The 22,895-nt window shown below is 43.2% G+C and overlaps 1 protein-coding gene across 1 annotated transcript in view; it reads right to left on the bottom strand.

Moving 5' to 3' along the window:
* The window catches only part of clcn2c (chloride channel 2c), a 150,456-nt gene that overhangs the window by 52,228 nt on the left and 75,333 nt on the right, over window positions 1-22,895 (bottom strand). Inside the window, exons 7-12 of the mRNA XM_041940199.1 lie at window positions 18,580-18,658; window positions 17,928-18,053; window positions 16,989-17,073; window positions 13,519-13,620; window positions 12,171-12,255; window positions 10,824-10,979 (exon numbers count right to left, since the gene is read on the bottom strand). Coding sequence (XP_041796133.1) covers window positions 10,824-10,979; window positions 12,171-12,255; window positions 13,519-13,620; window positions 16,989-17,073; window positions 17,928-18,053; window positions 18,580-18,658 — 633 coding nt within the window. The remainder of the gene's footprint in view (window positions 1-10,823; window positions 10,980-12,170; window positions 12,256-13,518; window positions 13,621-16,988; window positions 17,074-17,927; window positions 18,054-18,579; window positions 18,659-22,895) is intronic.

Raw genomic sequence — 22,895 nt, 5'->3', positions numbered from 1 at the left:
AAAGACCCCGAGGCAGCAAATATAGATGATTACTCACAATGACAAACTGTTAATTAATCTGAATTTATCTCGTTTTTGTTTGTTATATTCTTTCAACCAGTCATATTGCATAGCGAGTGTATGTACACGCTAAGCAGTCATCTCTTCACCTGCTTTCAGCCTCGACAGAGCAGCTTATCCTCACAGTGAAGATAACAAAAACGTGGACCTTTGACCTCAGGGCCAAGACAAAGACAAAATCTGAAACCATCTAATACAACTAACACTACTTCTGAGTGTATTTATGACCATTTATTCAGGATGGAGGTCAGATTTAATGACATCCTTGGAAAACGCAACTCAAACTGAATTTAATAATCTGCGTGTCATGTCTGTTTGCTATGACTCTAAGAAGAGAAGTTTGTTTTTTGGTCAAACTGCCTCCATGAGCTAAATCAAAGGGCCAAACCACTTGACATAAACTTCCTGTCAGCATGTATAAGCTGTAATCAGTTCACTTTTTTTATGCTTGCTGAGTTGGGACATAAAAATGTGGCTTTACCCAGTGTAAGAGACCACAGAGAGCTGACACTCTCTCAGCTGTGTTTGTCTCACTCCTGACCAGCTGCTGGCTGTGATGCAGATTTGTTGATGGCTCACCATAACAGGGCAAAATAGACAAGATGTCCCTCTTTTATTGTTCAGGCATTTTAGTGTGGATGGGGATCTTTACAAAAACGGCTTGGAGACGTTTCCTCTGGTAAAATGCATTTTTAGATTTAGCCAGTTTAGTGGGCATCATCTCAGCCAACAGAGTGAATGACAGAGAGGATCCTTGCAGATACACCTCCAGCAGAGCCACTGTATGGAGCTGACAGTGTAATCTGAACCAGCTGCTTGTTTGCCCATAATAACAAGGTCACACACACACGCGCACACACACACACACACACACACACACACAAACAGGTGAGTGTGACAGGATGCTGACAACAGTTTCTTGTCCATCCTCACAGGACAGGTGCTTTAACCATGGCAGCCACTCTCTGATGATCACTGCCTGCAAAGTTACAGTTGCTCGTGGGTCCTCCAGGTGGCTCGGCGTTGCCAAGGAGAAGGACCACTAGCAACAAAGACATGACGGCCTCCGGCTCAGTGTTGGAGGAAGTGCTCAATAGTAACAATATCTCTGAGTTTAGGGTTAGAAATACTTACTTACTACTTACTTACTACAAGTAAAAGACCTGATTTGGAAATTTTTAGTAAAAGTACAGAAGTATTATCAGCAAAATATAATTGAAGTATCACACAGTACTCATTCTTTAAAAGGCTCCTTCAGGATGTTAGATCATGTTCCTGATCTGATCCAGATCATGTGTTCCTGAGCCCATGTAGTAACATCCTTTATCCAATCACGTGTTCACAAAGTGTTGAACCTCGCTTCAGCCTTGCTTGTGAATGACTGAGCCTTTCCAGGATGCTCCTTTTATACCCAATCATGATGCTATCACCAATTCTTTTCAGTGGTCCTGATTAACGTTTTCTCTGCAGTTGACCATTTTATTGTTCTATTTCGCTCTAATATCAAATCTGCCTCTAACCTCTTTGCATCATTGTTGATCTCCCTCCCCTCCTGTTTTCATTTGTTTTTCATCTAAGTAAGCTGCTGGCTGCATCGTGGTTCTCCTGTCCCTGTATTCCCATGTCAATTATTTGTACTGTCTTTTGTGCCTTGTGTCCTCTGGGACGGTTGTAACCGAATATAATTTCGTTGCACTTGGAAACTTGTGTAATAACAATAAACGATTCCTGATTCCTGATTCCTGTATGACTTTGGACCAACGTGGCACTGAGCTTGCTCGGTCCTGTTTTCTTCAGCTAAGAAATATTTCAAATATCACATGTATGTTGGCTTCTACTGATCTTGAACTATTGATTCAAGCTTTCATTTTCTCCTGCCTTGATTATAATAATTCCCTCCACATGTTTCAGTCAGGCTGCTGCTGTATATGTCAAGTGTAACTCGTAGCATAAAACGGAATAGTTAAGCAATAACCTAAAATATTATTTTTATACAGAATTAGGTTGTACAAGTTCAGGACCCGCATAACTCAGAAAACATGCCTCAGACTTATATTTTGCAATTAAAATAGGGTCAATGAAAATGCAGGTCAATCAAACTGTATTTTAATAGATCTTAGAAACCGTATATATCTTATTCTACATACTGAAGCCAATTAATTGGTGGGCCGACACCACAAATCTCAACCAAAAACTCAGAGATATGTTCATTTAAGAGTTGAAGAGCTGGGCTTCAGTTCTTACTGCTCTCTTGTGTTTGTGAGTAATTAGGAATAACTCTGTATTCTTTTACTCTGCAACAAAATGTGCTTGCATTACTCTTTAGTCATCAATTAAATCACATTGCACATCATAAATATTTATCGACAAAGAGACTTTCCACCATACTATTATGTGACGTAGCATGTGTGTTTTGTTCACTATATACATTATACAGTAGTTGGCATGAGCATGTGATTGTACCCTTAATTCTGCTCCTTGCAGCATTCTGATGACACAGGGCTCATGTCATTCAAACATGTCAAACATGGCTTCATGTGTAAGAATTGAGCCCAGAGAGAAAACACACATCACTGTCAACAAACGGCATCAATCTCGCTTTATCTAAACCTGCCTCACACCATCAGCATGATCTGATGTCTAACTCAATGGCTGTGCGTGTTTACAAGGTTATACCCAGTCCTGCTGAAAGCCCTCTTAGAGTTACAAGGCCTCTGGACTGGAGTCTGCAGCACATTGGCCATGCAGGGATAAAACAAGCTGCATAGCTTTCGTGAGTGATTCCTTTAGCACTTTTCAAACTGACATAGTGTGACACTATAATTGAGAGTTGTTCGTTTTTGATGTGACACATTAGCATTCCCAGACATATATCTATATACCCTTTATTTGCTCTATTACCATTAATGTCCTCGTAGACATCCCGGTATCTAATGCTTTGCAGCAGCAATGACTCACTTTAGCCCCGAGGAATCATTAATGTTTCATCTGTTCTAATCTACTATGTGTGCATCTCGTTGAGGTAGCGCACGACCATGGAGGATCTCCAATCTCAGACTGACTTCGATCAACAGAGAGAGCAGAGGCCTGAAGGCAAGAAAAGCAGAACTCAATCCGGTTGTTGGTTTAAAACCATGGAAGTGCTTAAAAGAAACAAGCGAAAGAAAACCTCTTACATTAAAATCCAATTAAAAATGACTTAATGAACCACAGGAATTTTGACGCGTGCCTTCAGGAGATTTATAAGTCACAGAGCTGCCACAGGGCTAAACTATTTTAGAAGGAAAAATGTATTAAATTCACTTAATATATGTGAGCCAAATTTCATAAGTTTGCATTACTACTAATGTGTTTGCTTGACAAAAAGAAAAGCAGCTACCTTTGATAATTCTACTTGGATTTAAATGCGACTTGGCTCTCGGATCTGTTTGGGTCAAAAAAGAATTGTCTCGAATGCTTTCAGATTTGATGGCACACAGCAATCATTCAAGGGCAATGATAATGTGCTATTAAGATTGTAACATGGCTGTAATTTAGATCACGTCAGTTTCTGACTCAGCAGCAACGTTAAGTGTAACGAGCAGGTCAGACCCCATATAGATGTGATCTACTCATGTGATTGTAGACAGATACAAGTGTTTTCCCTGTGACAGACAGTTAGTAAATGACTCATGCCTGGACCTCTCATGAATTTCATCAAAGAAAAGTCTGAATGCAAAAAAGAGACTAATTCTCTTAAATCAAATCACTTGTATGAGCCTCAATCTGTCTTGTACAGAAAGGTCCTTTGTCTCCACTGGCCCTTTGTCTCCATGATACTCACTAAAGACACTGCCGGGCCGACAGGCGGGTAATGCTGATGCTGTCTCTGAATTATGAGGACAAAGCTGCTAATAGTAAGGACACTGGGTTAATTCTGTTGGATGAATCTGGATACTATGACTCAAATCTGCACAAGTCTCAGTTTTCTCCTGCAGCTTGTGACTGAGAGAGCAGAGAAAATCAATGGTGCAAATAGGGAAAGGCTGCATCTCCATGTTTGATTGGTTGTTTTGTAAGGATGTAAGACAGCCGAGTGCTTCCCGTTCAAATCCACCAGTCTTCCACAGTCTGTTCAATCAGGCAGTTTGCCTTCAGCTTCTGGCAGGAGAGGCTTCTTGGTATTCTAACACTTAAAGTGGACAATGCTCATGTTTTCCTGACGAGCAGCAATGTGATTATTCCCTGTTAACCATGACAATAACCCTGATCTAAACTTAATCTACTAGGTAAACTTGCCTAAATTTGATCAGACCTTAAACTTAGAGGTGACAGATCAGGAAATTGTGTGACTGTTTTGGGAGTCATTGGTTGTTTTGCCAGGTTGTTCAGACAGGTGTCTCACAGTAATAACTGCTTGACTGGCTTTTACACCATCCACTCATTAAACCAAAAGAAGAAAAAAACACACAAGCATAAACTCATCAGGAGTGGACGAGGCAAAGGCTTTCCTCTGACGTTAAGACGTTCAGAATGTGCGACTTCTGAACACGCAGAACAGGAAGCTGATTAAGCCTCCATGAAAGACAGGAGCAGGAACTATGGCATTGTGACATTTCTGTATAATTTGTTCAGCTGAATAAATTTATCTGTCAGTGCAATTTCTGCAGAGCTGTGCACCCGATGTTATAATACTAATACGTAAAGACACGAGCTGCTGACTATTTAACTGCAGCACCTGCTGCTGCACCGAACATTGTGGCAGACGAGGAGCTGCAGGTTTACTTCAGGTGAACACTGGACTGTCATTAAAGCAAACAGATAACCAATAGATGTGGTGCAGTTAGAATAATTGCAAATTTATCATATAATTGATCAATACTAGCCTGATTACCTATGGGAAATCCATAACTTGAATTGAATTTCATCAGATTATACTGAGTGCATGAACATGTTTTATCTTCTGTTCAGTTTTAAGTATTCTCATCATGACTCTCAGTGGAGAATATTAGTCCAGAGGCTGGATGACAAAGAACTACATTTAGAATAATACATCATTATTATCATTTTGATTGTCCGTTTCTTAAGCCGCATTATGACTATTTCTACACCTGTGAAACCACATGGTCAGGGAGCAAATCCTCAGTTCACAATGATAATGGCGACAGATTCACCATCATAATTCATGATCATTTTGGAAACAGTGGGTCATTGATTTCATGCAGAGGTCTGCCAGCTAAAATGACCACTGTCCTTGGTGGGTTTTATCATGTGCGGCCAGTTAGGTAACTATGCTAACACATTGGTTTAAAACACTTTTTTTGGTAAAAAGCCAGCATCTGAAAAACATATTATGCATAGGCAGCGATTGCATCAGGGTGGCTGTGGCCCCTCTGGCCCCCCCTGGTGGCGACAACACTCTTATGACGTAATCTCACACATTGTCTGTGATAAAATAACCTGTAACCCCACAAAATAATGATTAATGTTCCCTGGTCTCTGTTACTACTGCAGGTAATAAGATAATATACCAGACATGCTGATGTTTAGCTTACATTAAAGCAGTCAAACACACTGTTAAATCCAATCCTTACATATACTTCTGTTCTTGCATTTTTTGGAAGGGCCACCATCCAAAACTCTTTAAATATGGACTTAGATACTCTAAATACAACCTAGAGCCTCACGGGTCAGTACTATTTGTGATTTCCATACAAATATATGACAACAGATACACAGGATAACTTTCGTTTTTTACAACCTGGACCTTATTTGTAGCATTAAATACGACCATTTAAACACCCAGACAACTTTGGTGGCATTTGGAGTCGTTTTGAAGAAACGTCCTCCGTCCTCCTCGTCCTTTCAACGAGCTCCTCGTCCGTGTACTCTGGCTCAAAACGGTAAGGATGTCCATTGTAAACAAAGTCATCGTCCACCACCTCAGAGTCGGAAAAATATTCATCCATTTTGTGAAAAATGCCGCAGAGTTAGCCGTGTTGTGGCTGGTTGCTCGCAGCGCGCGGCGCTCGAAAATGACGTCATCCACGGCAGAACGTGGTAGTTGTCTAGAGACACTGGATGTTGATAACATGCCACCACGGGCTCAGAGGGGAATAGCACCAGCATATCACAACAAAATATTGGAATATGAACGAGTTTCGCCGCAGATTATGCGTTTATAGAGGCTACGCACGGGTGCCCCAATTACTCGCATTATACGGATATACGCACCGCTCTTCTGGGGCTAATTTCTTCAAAACGACTCCAAATGCCACCAAAGTTGTCTGGGTGTCTAAATGGTCGTATTTAATGCTACAAATAAAGTCCAGGTTGTAAAAAACGAAAGTTATCCTTTAAAGCTTGTGTTGCACAGATATTACTGTGCCGCACAGTTCCTGAGCCTCGGGTCTCATTTCATTTTGACTTATTTTTGTTAATTTTAACATTTCAGAAAGAGGCTAAAAGTTCTGGTGCTAAGGTGAACAAGAGGATACAGAGAAGTGACAGAGAGAAAACAAAAGCAGGAGACACAAGTGAACAGAAAGGGAGAAGTGAAGGATACTCAGGTCAAGGGTATCAGTTATGACGCAGGATCCAGGACATTTATACTCTATTTAATTTGTCAGTCAACTGGGAGCACCTCTATGCCTGAGTGTGTGTCACATTCAGAGGACAGTCTATCGCCTGGGGGCCTCAGGGGACCCTCAGGGGCCCTTATCCTATTCCCACTCCAATTACAGTCCCGCCAGCTCTCTGTCACTCCGACACACACACACACACACACACACACACACACACACACACACACACACACACACACACACACACACACACACCTGTATTAACAAACTCATTCTTCACCGAGAGCTGTTGATGTGCATAATTGCACACCACTAAAAATAGCATTAAACTACAAAGCGTGGCAAATTAGTCTGCAGGTTTGTGTGTGTGTGTGTGCGTGTGTGTGCGCGTGTGTTTTCAGGTGTGCTAAAAAGTTTCAAATACAAAAATCTTTCTCAGCAGTTCCCCAGCTAACACTCATCTTCCTCACAACAGGTGCAGTGAACTTCACAATGAGCAACATGTCAGCCTTCTCAGCGAGGAGCCATTCTTTGTTCCCTGTTAGCACTGCACCGAAACACATAGAATTAAAGCAATGATAGCAGCTTCGTTTCCTGACCTGCTGACATGGACTTCCTGACACCAGACACTTTGCACACACCTTTACTTTCAGAAGTTTAGCAGCTGGAATGAGAGCCTTCCAGAAGTTTCGGTGTAAAAAGGAGCAACGAGACAAGATGGCTGCCATGTCGAATAAAGGAACCATTCATTACCAAGACGCAGAGGGAGAGCAGAGGGAGAGCAGAGGGAGAGCAATCTCCCCTTTGAAAATCACCATGCTGAATCCAGGAAAACCAAAGGCTGTAATTAGACAGAGCCATTACAGCCTCACTTTGAATGCTGTGTGTGTGTGTGTGTGTGTGTGTGTGTAAGTGAGAAAGAGGACGTGAGTCAGTGCGTGCCCACAGATAGATGTGGAGAGCAGCTCGATGCGATTTGTGCAGGTGGGTGATTACAGTCAGAAAAGTGTGTGCTTTTGTTCTTCCTGTATAGCACACACATCTCACCTCTATGCCACATATGGGAAAAGCTGCATTTGTCTTTGGTAACCCTATACATGCACTGAGGACACACACACACACACACACACAGAGGTTAGACGTCACGCTGAGAGGAGTGACGCTGGGAGCCATTGGAGCATTTCGCTAAAGGACAGAAGGAGGATGGGGCCGAGACGCACACGTACACAGGGATGAGAGAGCAGGCGGCTCGGCTTCTACAAGAAAAGTTGACTCTGTGAAACTGGCTTCAGAAAGTCATCAAAATTGGTTTGTGACAGCCATATTTTGAGATGCGGACAGAGTCGAGGTTGAGAGAGACGTGTGCTGTCCTGCTCCAATGACAAAGAGACAGTGAGTCAGTTTCTGCCATCACCGCAGTGCAGACTGTCACACCATCAGTTCTGTGCTTACATAACTTTGACACCGGAGCTTCTGGCCGGTGTTGGATGCTTGTTTCACTGAGTGTTTTTAACCAAATCCTGCAGCACAGGTTGCTTGGCAGGTAGCAGCTATTAGCTGCTCAAGTTTCTTGAGCAGCTAATAGCTGCTCATTACATAAAGCTGTAATCATAAAACAACAAAACTTTGGCTGCACAGTGGTCAATGTTCAGGGTAAATGCTGAAATGTTGATATACAGTATAATGTAGAATATAGAACGAAACCCTCCACACATTATCTCAGGGAAATATAACACTATTGGATTGGTACAATTAGTTTCATTAATAACCAGATGTGCACAAAGGCGCTAAGGTGGTGCACTCCAATGCAAACCTTAATATCATCATGGGAAGCAAACCTTCTTAGGCCCATCAAAGCGTGTTTTCCTGAAATCAGCGTATTTTTTGAATTGTTTGCAATCGGCAGGCTGCATACTTACGGCATGCAGCAAACGGCAGGAGCACGACGAAATGCTGAGCCGCTAGTCTGCGCCGACGGCTGGACGTTTCTTTTTTTTTTTTCTGATCGCTTTAAGTCTAGTGACAGTAACAGCTGGAGTGTTGAAAAACCGATTCCTCTGACCCTCCTGCGGTCAGCCGTCCATGTACTCACCTACAGACACATGATCACATAACCCACTTCCATTCTATTCTGCACCTACTCGCATTTCTGCAGGGAAAGTTCACACACACGCACACGCACACACAGTTCTTGATGCACTGAGGGGAGACCAACAACCTCTGTTTTCTTGTACGTATAAGGGACATTTCATTTCAGCTGAACAGAGCAACCCAAATAAATCAAGGTGACATAAAAAAGGTAGTGTAATCACAGCACAAGCAGCGCTCTCCTCCAGCAGCCCTTAAACAGCGAGCTGATAGGACACACAGTTCTTCTGGGGCTCCCGAACTCCATTTGGCCTGCTGTCGTTACGGAGACCGAAAGAGAAGCAGGAGTCTTTCCTCTCGGAAGAGGCAAGTGAATGCTGCATATTGTTACTGTTCAGCTGCAGTGGCCTGGTTCCAATACTTTACATCAGTGATGTTTTTTCCCCCCTCGCTGAGACTGAGGGGAGTTAGGACAGATACTGATGCCTCATCTTGATTGGATCCACAACCTTTCTGCTTGTCAGCAGCTGCTCTGCCCTTAAATGGCACACACAGAATGTTCTAAACAGCATTCAAAAGCACATTTTTCTGTGCACACACTAATATTTTTGCATCTTGAAGAGGAGTTACGCTCATCAGCAGTGCTGGCACACCTGGGCCCTGGGCGCTAGTGTTCCCTTTTAAAACTCTCTTTGAGCTCGCCGGCTGCTGGTTCTCTCCTCCCTGACACACACTTTCGGTTTTTGGTTGACGTTTGCTTGTGTTGCTGCACCAACACAATGCTGCACTCACACACTTCTCCACTCGTGCACCCACCTACACTGCTGATCTGACTGATTACACATGCCGCTGGTAGCTTAAGTTCTCCTCTTAGGTTTGCTCTGTTTTTAAAATAGATAATTAGTTGGTTGTGAGCGTCTCCCTCTTCTCTCTCATGGCCGTGAGGTCTGGTTCCTGACACATCTTTACATCGCTAACTTACGCATCCTCTGCTTTGAAGTGATTGATCCAGTGATTTTACTCTGAAAAGTCATTTCTAAACAAAAATATTGTAAAGAATAAAAGCATTTGGTCAAATCTGAATCCTCTTATTGACTCTAATGACAGTAGGTTTGGTTTATTTGCAAGAAAAGTTATAGGCATCTGTTATCAGCGTTTTCTTCAGTGGGACATTCTCTGACATGAGGTGATTTCACCGTTGGTCTCACTGAACTACACAAACACACCGTCCTCTCGCGGTCACGGAGCTGTGTTACAGTGGGAGGTATCTTTTCCCTCACAAACACTGCTGCTGGTCATATTTGTTTTTTCTGTCGGCAGTGGCTACAAATGAGTGGCTGCTACCAGACTCTGAGGGAGGGATAAAAGGTTTGCTACGAGAGCTGTTTGCCTCAGAGTTTAACAGATTCGGCTACGTATGCATCCTGTTTATGTCCTATAAGGCTTACTTAGGACATTAACTCATACCGTCTGCAGGCTGGATTCAGTTCCCTTCTTTGAACACCTTTCAATTGACCTTTATTATCAAACAGGACAGGCTGAGCCCCAGTCATTCACGCTTGCACTGTAACACTGCGGCATAAAGACATGCTCTAGTCCATTTCTTTTTGTTCACGGATCCCATCAGCTCTTTCACTCTGCGATATGGCATCAAGAGTGGACCAAAACTTTAAAAGGGCCTGCCGGGAACAGAACTTTGTAACACAGCGAGGGGGAGATAGGCCACTTTTCCAACATTTCTTTCAACATGGTCTCCCTTTGTTCTTTACCAGTGACAAGGGGAGATGGGCTCGGTTCCAATACTTTCCCATTAGCCCGGGTCCAGCATTGAATAAAGAGGGCAGAGCCCTCCCATCTATAATACGTTCACAATCAATTCACGCTGTCCTCATGCCCTTCCTTTACCTTCGGTGCCCCTGTGGCCAACAGCTGCAGGCTGCATGTGTGGATTTCACATGCAGAAAGGAAGTGAGGGGAATACAACGCATAGTACCCAGAGGGTACCTTCCCTCTTTACTGTCGCAGACAAACATCACAATATCATTTATGCATTTCCTGACAGGAGTGAACTTAAAGCATCTTTTGAAATCCCAGCATCTTTACATTCCTTACCTTCATCACGATGAAGAGGACCAGTGTGACGAAGACGTTGACCTGTGGGTGTTTCCAGGCTTGAGAGTGTCCGATGTAGTCAAACTCCTCAGCGATGCCCTGCTTGGCCCACGTCCGGTTGTCCAATAACGTCACCAGAGACTCCTTCTGGGTCAGCTAAAGGCCACAGGAAGTGACGTCATCAACATATGCAAACATGGGCGGGCCTGTGTTGCAGAGTTTTGCCAACTGAACCTCTTTTTGGAAAACTGACTCAAATCTATCGTAAAATACTGTCACAAAACATTATGCATTAGAGCCACCTAATGGCACACCATTGTTTTAAGTTCATATGCAAACACTGTATATTCACCTAGGTGCTCCAAGATTTAGCAGGCCCCCCTACTTCTCACTATCGAGGAATCACATCAAAAACTTCTGTGTACCCGACTCGACATGTAAATGTAAACACAACGACTTGGAAATAAAAATACTTCAATCGTAAAGTGACTACAGCGAGACAGAACGGATAGATGGTGCGCCGAAACTGTCGAGGGAGACGACGCTGAAGATTTAAGATAGCGGGCGGGGAGCGTAAGACGACAAATTCATCTGTCGCGGTTTCAGAGCCGGGAAAGCTGGAGACACGTGGTGATAACGTCAAAGAAACGATGACTGAGGGGTACGAGGGCAACACAGAGGGACTTAAGATGCACAACTCTGAGTGAGCTCTCCAGAGACAGCCTTAAGGAGCAGGGTCACAGTCCGAGCTTCAGAAGCCCGACTCAGCCTCTCATTAGGAACCAAAACTGAGACAGAGGACGTGTGTGTACGGCTTGAGGAAGCACAGAATTTTCAGCTTCTAATTGTGATAATTAGAGAGATGAAGGGAGTGAAATTGGACACACACACACACACACACACACACACACACACACACACAGACACACAGACACACAGACACACAGACAGACACACACACACACACACACACACACACCCGTACACACACAGACACACTTACACACACTGGCTGTTATGAAACAAAATAATGATCTAAAATGGTTCATTACACAGCTGCTCTGTGCAGCTGCATAAAGACCACAACCAAAGCATTACAACATGTAGGAAACAGAAAGCATGCTGAAGGCTGCTGATAGACATCAACTAAGTTAAAGTTCGCCTCAATTGAGAGTTCAAGGTATTTTGTGTTGCTGCAGAATGAGCACATGACAAATATACTATGTCGACAGGTAAAGGCCCATAATGCCACAGGCTTTCGTCCACATTCCTGATTCACAGCAATGGCTGCGGTGTGGTGTGTTTTTAGGAATGATAGCATGTGTTGGGTGGGTGTGCAGGACCTACCTTGCCAGCCATGAACTGTCCAAAGCCAGGGGGAAACGTTAGAGTGGAAACAAGTAAAGTGACCAGTGCAGGATACAGCAGACGTCTGACAGAGAGAAAAGAGAGGGGGCAGACAGAGTGTATGAACGACAGGAAAAACTAAACCAAAGCAATAGATATCAGACTCAGTTAAATGGGCTGATTGGCAAAGGCATGTTATTCCTTGATCATTATACCACAGAGTACAAAACTGCTCATTTACTCACCATCAATACACGAAATCAACCAAAGCATTCACATAAACACTGTTCAGAGTGTGTAAATGAGAGCGCTAACACACCAGCCATTGATGCCTCATTATTAATGTCATTGCAGCTAGGTTTCACATTAATGCAGAAACACTGGTGTTAAATTCAGCATGCGTGTGTGTGTGTCATGAGTGTCTGTGTGCGCATCATCAACTAATCACGAACCTCTAAGACTACCATGTGAACGCACATGTGCAGTACACGGTGTACTTACAGTATGTTTCTGAATCCATCCTGTATTCATATAGGGCAGCATCATTTCTATTGGGTAGACTTGGTACATGTGCTCTTTAACAGCAATGCACTGTTTACAGGACCTACACATTAGTGTAGGTGTGTATGTGATCAGCAGACTTACGTAGAGACAACAGCCCGACACAGTTTACTGTGTTACCAAAAATACCTCCATGGATTCAGGGCTGTCAACAGACTTGCTGGGGCCCGGGGACAAGAGACCATCATAGGGCCACCCAGCACCCCCCTCCCCTCCCTCCTTAAGTGCGCCAGAGCGGGGTCAAACCATTCTCTGCTAAGATGGGGGGTAGGGGTGTTGTGCAAAAAAAAGGAAAATATATATATTTGAAATATTTAATATGTTAAAGTTTTTAAGTATATGTTGAGTAGACAATAATATTTAATTCATCAGGCAATGATTTAATTAAAATGAAATATGTGAATGTAAAGTGAAATAAATTAAGGGTCATTCAGGGGCCCCTATGGTCCTGAGGCCCGGGACAACATACCCAGTTGCCCCCCCCCTGTCAACGGGCTTGCATGGATTACTAGTCCAAAACATCTATTGATTGTTTTTATTGGGGCTGCATGTCCAAAACTCAAACACATATTCAGTTTACAATAATATCTGACAAAGAAAGCAGCGAATCTACTCGTTTGAGAAGCTGGAGGCAGAGAACGTTTGACATTTTTTAACTCTATTAGCTTCAAAAATGATTATTATATATTAACATAATTCCCTTTTAAAATGGAAGTCAAAATTGCATTTAAGCTCAGTACAGTTGAGTAAATGTACTTGGTTACTTTCCACAGCTGGTTGGACTCACTTCTTCATGAGGAATCTGTTGATGGCCTTCTGTTTCCTGATGAACTGGACAATCAGCCGGTTCAGGTAGACAAACAAAGCCCCGCCGAATCCACTGGCAATCCTGCAGAGACACACACATTGGCATAAAAATGCATTCTGGGTAATCACATTGAAACTGGCTGGAATAAATGAGTCCAGGCGTAAACAAACCAAAGCATCAATCAGAACATTTTTCTCTCTCTGACCACCTCCATAGGTTGTCCCCCGCACATTTAGCCACAATGAAAACATAATGTAAACATAATGAGTCTCCACTACACTGGAGGCGGGTGGCAGTGGTAGATGCAAATATAACGCGTTTGAATGATTTTTACAGTAGATACAATCCACATACTGTACGAGGGATATGTAAAAATCTGATGGGAAGGGAGGGATGAGAGGAAGTCAATGAAACACGTAGGAGGGATATGCCGAAGATACAGATGAGGACAAGAGGGAAAAACAAAGACATACCGTAGGTTGAAAGGAGGAAAATAATAGAGATGAAACATGAACAGGGAATTACAGCAAGGAGAGGGGGAGAGAGTGAGAGGGAGTGAGAGCTCACAGTCAAATGGGGATGTGTGGGGGAGTCAAAGCAGAAAGAGAGGTTTACATAAGCATGCGTTTAAAAGCTCAGTGGGAGCCCTCTTCATGACAGTAAGAGGGAAAGAATAGACTCAGACAGCTGTGCAGACAACCTAATGCTTAGAAATTTATCTTGCTGCATTATTAATTCTGTCAAATATCTCTGAATAAATAATGAACAGGATGATGAGGGAGTCTTTGCCCCCGTTGTGCAGAGGAAAACACTGCATGTGTGCCTTTGTTTGTTCATGGTGGTCTAAACTTTAAAAGGACCAAATGTCCTCCCTCTCTGTCTGAGGTAGTCCATGGTTAGAATCAGGCTTTATGGTAAAGACTAGACTGAGGGTTATGGTCCATTCACAGGCCATGCAGGGATAGGGGTACAGTCAGGAGAAGACTGTGTCACTGAACAGCAGGGTGTGGTACGTCAATAAACCAGATAGAAATAAATATCAGGGCTGTAACTGAACATTATTTTCAGTATTGATTTATCTGACTTTAAACAGAGAAAAGCAGCAAATTAACACAGTTGAGAGGCTAGAAACAGAGAATGTTTGCTATTTTCAGATGATAAATGATTGAAACCAGATATCTACTCTAATCAGTTATCACGTGATGATAATTAAATGTCCGTTGCTCGACAAATCAATTAACTGACTTTGTTTCATAAATCATCTGAATGAATAAATGAAAGAACTCGAACCAATTCCATGAAGACAAAAGCATCTGTGCTGCTCACTGCAGCTCAGCAATCAACATTCACGATCGAGCCTAAATGTCGGCAGATTATATATTTTCCTTATCGTCAACAAATCCCATGAAAAGACCAAAACCGATAACGAAGTGATCCACCATCCTGCACCAAATGTGGATTCATATGCAGCTGAAAATAGTCCCCAACAAATGTGCCATTTAGTCCTATTCGAATAGCGTTTCCTGAAAATGACAGTGACCAGCTACTTCAGGAAAAAAAATCAAACATCTTCAACTTCAAGCCTATTGTCTCATGGAGGAAATTTATCTCACGGCCACAGAAAACACAGAACACAGACTTGAACATAAAACCTAATGAATACAGAACAGGATTCATTTAAAAAAAAAAACCCACACAAGATCATCAGTGCCAGCATAACATAAAACCTGGAGTACGTCCATCCATTATCATCCCACCCAATCATCCATGCTTAAAACAAGAGCACCACCATCACCCTGCAATGCTACATGGAAAACTGATCATCAGCTGAGTCACCATGGACATTTAACAGTTTGATAGCGTGAGAGATAAAATCATTTTTCACCCAGTTACATATACTTCTTTTTGACCACATATTTGAGGCCCATGTTTTAAGATGCCCGTCCTCAGTAGGAAGCGGTGGGCTTGGGGCTGGGAGCCGCAGGGCAGGGAAGGTTGAGGGAACTGAGAGACGGACTGACACGTTGTTCATTTTGGTCTTTTCATGGGATTTGTTGACAATTAAAAAAATACAGATAATTGCCAGCCTTATCCTTTAGAGAATAAGAATAGACGTAAAACATGCAGGCTTTGACATACTTGAAAGAAATCAACTTTGCCTTGCAGTGCGAGGAACGGAAGGCGTTTGTTAGAGCTCAAGGACACACATGATGGAAAACACTGCATGGAAACACGGCGCTGTAGCTTGCAGAGCGCCCTCAAGTTCAACGCTTTTCACGCCTGAAAATGAATTTGTCGTAAGCACGGCACAAAATGCAACACAGCACGATGAGGCGATTGTGAAAATGCCCGACGGGGGCGTGAGGTGAAGGCTGTCAGTGGATGGTCCTCACAACTATGGCAAAATGTTCATGTGTGTGTTGACTCCCACTTACTGCATGTATGTGCGTGTCTTTTGTGTGAAGGAGTCATGTATTTCAGTGTCCTTGTGCCCCAGAGATCCTCACTCCTAAAGCCTGAAGGCGTAAACAGTGAGTAGAATAGTGTGTGACGCCTCATAGCCGTGCCCTTGGCAGCATGTAGCATGGAACAACTCTTTGTGGCCTAGTTGACTGAGACACTGACCGACTTTCCCCGCTTGACAACTACTGGCAGGGGAAGATGGAAACTATATGGATGCACACTCCTCCTCCTCCTCTCTCTCTCTCTCACACACACAATAGCACAGTGTAAAACTGGGGCTAAGCACTCTCTCTCTCTCTGGAGGCAGTGTTAAATTTACTGTATGTGAAAGTCACTGATGCAGCAGTGGGTGTTCACACCTCCACACCAGAAAAAGCCAAGAACAAAAGCGGAGAAAGAAAAGAGGGATTTTCTTCTCTTGGGGAGCCTACGCAGAGTTCCGTGCAGGCTTTCATCTAAGAGAGCGCGAGAGAGCGAGGGGCTCTCTTCCTTCCAGGAGCCCGTGGTCTCATTCACAGCCACGGAGGAGCCCTCGGGCCAAGACATGCCTCGGTGAGCTAGCAACTGTTGCAGGCTGAATTATCCATGATAGGTGACTCACGCAGGCTACCCTGAAGTAACACCTTCACGAGCTACAGCGAGTACAGCACCTGAATAATATTTGACTTCCTGCTGCAGTCACAGGTAATGGGAATACCTGTGAGACCAACCAGATGGGCAAAAACAATGAGTCTGCGTCTGAATTTATTTGAACTTTCTATGGACCTTTATGGCACATCAAAGCTATGTTCATTATGTGCCAGTATTTGTTAAAAAAAACAAACATTTTTTTACCACTTTCTCATAAGGAATTATTTGTAAAGGGCGTCCAAGTACTCTTCTCTATTAAAAATGGACAGTTTGTACTGATGCCTCACTTAATTTTTCTTTTTATGTTTCTCAACTCCATAAGTAATGAAATTAGAAATTGATCAATCAAGACTCACCCAATGACAGCAAAGGCTGGGAGCTCCTGGAGGTCAAAGGGAAAGTCTAGCCGGAAACGGGTTTTAAAAAGGGCTGTGATGGTCTCTGCAGAAAGACAAAGCACAGCAAGAGTGAGGAAAGAGAAGAAGCCACAACCAAAACACCCATCCAAATCATAAGAGGAGGTCCAGGGCAGGGTCCGGGGTCCTGCAGTGAGCTGCAGTGCACTGTGCAAGTGCTACAGCAGTTCAAGTTCTGCCTCTAATGGAAGGTAACGAGCGAGAAGTAAACAAAAAGTTGAGCTCATTGCAGGCACGGCTGGAGAACATGTTGTCTAAAACTTGCTTTAACAAGGCAGCGGAAATCCTGAGGAAGCATTCTGATCTTGACTCCGGTTAGTTTCTTGCTGTAGCAGAAACAACAGCTACACCTGTGCTTTTCTGCAGGAGCCTGAAGAGACAGACAGATGTGTGGCTGCACAACATCACCTCTGTTAGATGACCTTTGCCTTCATCAGCTTTATTTTCATATTAACATTTGTGAGGTCCACCCATGTCAGCAACATTAAAAACACATGTTTACAGGAGGTTAAGTTTAAAGCTCTCTCTTAAATGCATCAGTGCAAACAGCCAAAATGAAACATCTAGATCTACATCCAGTTGCTGTAGGTGGAGGACATTTGCACAATCTTGTTTTGTTTATGTTGCAGATCTGTGTTGCTTTTTCTTTTTTATGGAATACCTGATTTTCAGATTTAAGATTTAACATGATATACAAAATACACACATCAACTCACATAAACATGGCTCCAAATCACCTCCCTGTCCCACCCACACACAAGCTGAGAGAGGACTCAGATTACTCACGAGTAGTAGGTAGTATTCATCTGTTACACAAGGACTCACAACACTGCAGAATGATATACAGCACTGGCACTTCCCAACGCTAAGCCGCCTCACCTTCGTCTCTGTTCCAAACAGCCAGCACTCTGAAGATGAAGGCACTGAAGGTAGCAGCAAAGAAACCTCTCCAATAGTTCCTCACCGCGAAGAACGTGGAGGTTACTTCAATACTGAACAACACACCTGGAACACACACACACACACGTACATTGCAAAGCCTGGGTTGCACATGATTATGAACACAGTGAAAAGACCATCGCTGCTCTTGACAAAGAGGTGGAGGTAGACATATACAGTATAACATTGGAAATATGAATACACAGGGCCTTAAATAAGTCAGACTGACATCTCTGGACATGCAGAACCTTGTGACTATGCTTCATTAGTGTCATGATGACAGAGCCAGCGTCTGCACTCAGACATGTCCTCAGTTACTGGAGCGGAATATTTATTTTTGGCACCAAAATTACATGACAACACCAGCCATGTACTGACACGCTCCCTTCAACTCAGCATTGGCTGGACGATGTCACGGTGAGCTGTGCACAGGACACTCACACTGACTCATGTCGTGAGACCTGTACCAGCAGGTGCTGCGGTACCTGAATGTAACGCGAGATGATATTCATTACAGACGCAGATAGTTTCCCCACTGAGGGACACAAAGCTCTGATAGCGCATGCATCCTTATTTTTCTCTTCAGACTCACCTCCTATGGGGGCAGCAAAACAGCAGCCCACTCCCACAGCACAGGCTGCAGCCAGCATCTCGATGTTTCTCGACTCATTCTGAAACACACACACACACACAGGCAGTCAGCAGAGCACATAGTAAAAATTCAATATATTGAACACACATTAACTATGCTGACAACCTCCTTAAACTGCTGATGAGTCTGACTCTGACATGAAGTGGCAGTTCAGAACAGATATTTCATCACATTAAAAGCTGCTAAAACAGAAAAAGGAAGCGAATAAAGTAGCTTCATGCTTTAACAGCACTGAAATATGTGGAACGGCACAGTCCATCCAAACACCACCCCTGATTGTCTGTCTTTAACAGAGTAATAATGAGGATGTGATGAGGAGCTGCGGTGTAACACGCAGAAGAGATGGAAGAATAAATGGAAAGCCTGAGCTGCATGACTGCAGGGCAGACAATCAGAGTGCACACTGGCAAATGTTTTGACATGCCTGATCTGACTTACCTTCATTCCTATGAGACTGGTTTCCTTCAAGCAGCATGGCAGTGATAAAGAGAGGTTAGTGTCTGTGTGTGTGTGTGTGTGTGTGCCTCTCCCTTTGACTGTACACTCAGTGGCTTACCCTGGCCTTACAAACTTACAGTGTGGAACTCTGATTAGCATGCTGTGCTGCCACACACACACACACACGATCACAGAGCAGTATAAAGGGGTGGTCAAGTCAGATGGCGTAAATCCAGCTTACACTGCAAAACATGTTAATCTTGAATGAATATTTTAAAAAGTGCCAGCAGGCTGGAACATTTTCACTTCTTCCAAGTTTAAATCGCTTTTTTAAAGAATTTTGGTGAACATATAAACAGGGACAGAGAACACACTGACACTCGCACTGCTTCTCTAGAAAAATCAAACTATGTGACCACGTTGTGATGAGGGGTTCTCAGTTGAGTCATCAAAAACACTGGGCCTCATGCCAGACGTTTGCTTGGTCCTTTACTAAACCTGCCCTACATCTTCTCCTTCTAGTGTTTTTATGTAGTTGCCCCCAGTCAGATTCAGCTGCACAAACTACTCCTTCCTACTCGATGAATGCCACCAGCTCATGAGGAGGTGCTTGTTTATGAGATCATTTAACATTTCAGAGCTTGAAGTCCTGCTGTCAGAGATCAGCAGATGACACTGTAACACATAAGTGGTGTCAGCAGCGTGAAAAAAAGGGAAAATATTGCTCTAGCAGCCATATTACGGCTGAGCCACACCATGAGCAAGCAAAGTGATCCATGACAAAAAGACGGACACGAGAACAGGTTCCAGTTTTACTCGAGTGTGTCTTCTGAAGCCAAATTCAAACAAACTATTTGACTCAAAGAGTGTGTGAATTTTACCTTTGATGGGAAAATGTGTCGAAAACGATGTACAAGATTTTTTTATATGATGGAATAAGGGGAGTCACATAGGTTCAAATATTGCTGACACGCTGATATAGAATATACAGTATATGATGTGATGATTAAAAAAAAACGTATGAGGAAACAAAAGGGAGAACTTCATGTGAAAGGGTTAAAAACGTGTTCTGGAGACTGGATCCTACAATAAATGTTTAGATATTTTTCTGCAGTTTGAATTAACTTGACAAGACGGGGACACGGACCATGAAGCATGCTGGGAAGAGCGCAACTGAATTACCTTAGCCCAGGGCTCCTTCAGGAAGTTTGGGAGTAAGAGACAAAGTTTAGCTACTCAGGAACAATGAACAACACTTCTTTTACTTATTTTTCAATCATTACACCAACTTCATTAACAAACATTTACCCTCAGTCAACTGACACAGGTCTCATAAAGACATGATTACAGGTATACGTGCTCCCGTGTGTGCCTTTTTCAAATAACGGTATGCTCCATGTGTGTGTGGACGACACACACGGAGATTTAAAGGAAAGCACGCTATCTAAAAGCACACTGAAACAAAAGGCTGCTCTTTACAGCCCACAGGCCACATTAGCATACTGTACTTCAAACTCTGAAGAGGAAGGGATACTGCTGCAGAGGGACACTTCACACACACACGCACACACACGTGCACGCACACACCATTAATATGCAATAAAATGCAGCACGACACTCTGGAGGGAGGGGAGAGCGGGAGAGAGCAACATGGGGGTTACAGGGAGATGATGATGATGATGATGATGATGATGATGATTACCGAAGAGAGAGGTAAAAAGTTAGATGGGCAGAATGTGTTCAAGGAGGGTTGTAAACTATTTAACTATTTCCTGTCACATTCACTGATTGAGGTAAACGTCAGCGTGGATGTTCACTGTTTTCGACAGACGAGCGCAGCAGACCCAGACAGACGAGCCGAAGCGGGCTGAATTGATCTTCAGTGCGTGTTTCTCCACATCATCATGAAGCGCTCTGGCTGCCATCTTCCACATGGAGGGACTGAGCTCCTCAAGCATTTAGAGCATCAGCAGCCACGGCCAGCAGGGCGACAAGCGTCTTCACCTAAAATGCCTGGAACTGGTGATGCCGCTCCATCACCAGCCCACGATGAGTCTTCCATACAGACCCTTTCTGTATGCATTCTGTTTAGCGGGAACGTGTCTTATAAACCTGTATACACGCTTGAGGTATTTGTATGTTTTATGTGTTTTATTATGTTTTATGTTCTAAGCTGTGTGCGTTCTGTGATGTATTGTAGTTTTGAAACTTGTTTGGAGAATAAAAAGCTGAGGTTTATGTTAAAAGCCTTGAAATCAATGTCCAAAGTATATCTAATAATAATTACTACCATTATTATAATGTATGGCCAAAAGCAGGGTGGGCGGTGGAAGACAAGGGGAGGGGAATTAAATTGAACAGATTTGATTGATGCAAGAGGCTTGCTGGGAACACCAACATCAGTGTTGGACCTCACTAATGCTCCGGTGTTCCTGCAGCCAGGGTCTCAACTCTGGCAGAAAGCTTATCAAAGCCAGTGGATTCAGTGTTCACATACAGGTATAATTAGCAAACTTTTTGCCATGCACTGCGTGTGGATAATGTTTACAATACGTTTTAGACTGTTTCTGTATCTCTGTTCACTCTCTGTGCATGGATGGCCAATCAAGCTGATCCTCCAAATCACCTTTCCTGACCTGCATCAGGATATGAGCTTTGCCAATGCAACTGACTACACAGCAGTTTCTTGCTGTAGTTTAAGGCCATACTGTGGATTCAGAGTGGTAACTCTGAAGCTCTGGCACCAACCAGTCCCTCCGTCTCACTGGCCTCTGTAGTCTCTTCAAACCCCACCATCGCCCCACCATTTCATCTCCCGAGAGAGGTGCTCGCTTTTTCAGATAAGAGAGATGAGAGTCGAGATTTTCTCTGCCGTCCTGGAGCACAGGGACTCCTATCCCAACGGACAGAGAGGATGGAGAAGAAGAAAAAGGAGGAGAAAGGGGGGGGGGGTGAAGAAGAAAATGGTTTTGCTGTTCGTTTTCCCCACTCAATCTGCATCTTTTCCATCCTTCTCTTCCTTTCCCCCGCTGGATTTACATCTCATTCTCACAGCATCTCTCTCTGGGCAAAGTTGGTTTTGAAGATGAAAAAGATCCAATTTGCTGACAAATAACAGACTGATTAAACATTTATAAAATGGGTTCTTACTGGGTGTTGATTTTACATGGGACTAAAGAAATAAAGGAAAAAGAGAAAGAAATGTGCATTTCGTGTCTGTGAGCAGTATCTTTCCACTTCAGCTGAACAAATGACAGAGGCACAAATAGAGGGAGACTAACTAAAAACAACAGCCTTTTGTCAGGTGTTTCACGTCTCGTCTGGTCTTATTTTCTTCCTGGAAACATCAGAAATAATTTGCTGCACTCATCTTCATCGTCATTGTTCTTCACTAACCAAGACTCAGACACTCAGAGCCAAACAGCAGACAGACACAGTTAAGCTCTAGCTGGTGAACATAGTGGAGCATTTAGCAGCTAAAGAGCCAGATATTACCCTCAGGAGTGGGTGGAGACCAAAAACAGAGCAAAAAGAGAGTGAATACTGGACATCGCCAGAAACATGACTCCAAATGAGATATGTTTTTCTGTAACTGCTGGATGTGTAAATAACTGCTGACAAGTTCACCTATATGTCACTCAAACAACTCAACTCAAATCAGTTAATGCAAGAGTAAGTCTCAGTGGCTGGCTAGCACTATCCAGACCAATGACATGCATTTCAGTCATTTGTACTAGTTTTTTTACTTTTGTTAAAAAGAAGTTATTTTTACAGGACAAACTCCACAATGGTAGAATGACAAAAAATAAATCAAATAC

Source organism: Chelmon rostratus, chromosome 7, assembly GCF_017976325.1.
Source record: "Chelmon rostratus isolate fCheRos1 chromosome 7, fCheRos1.pri, whole genome shotgun sequence".
NCBI lineage: Eukaryota > Metazoa > Chordata > Actinopteri > Chaetodontiformes > Chaetodontidae > Chelmon > Chelmon rostratus.
Note: the sequence above shows the minus strand (reverse complement) of the source record. Positions and strands in the feature narration are given on the sequence as shown.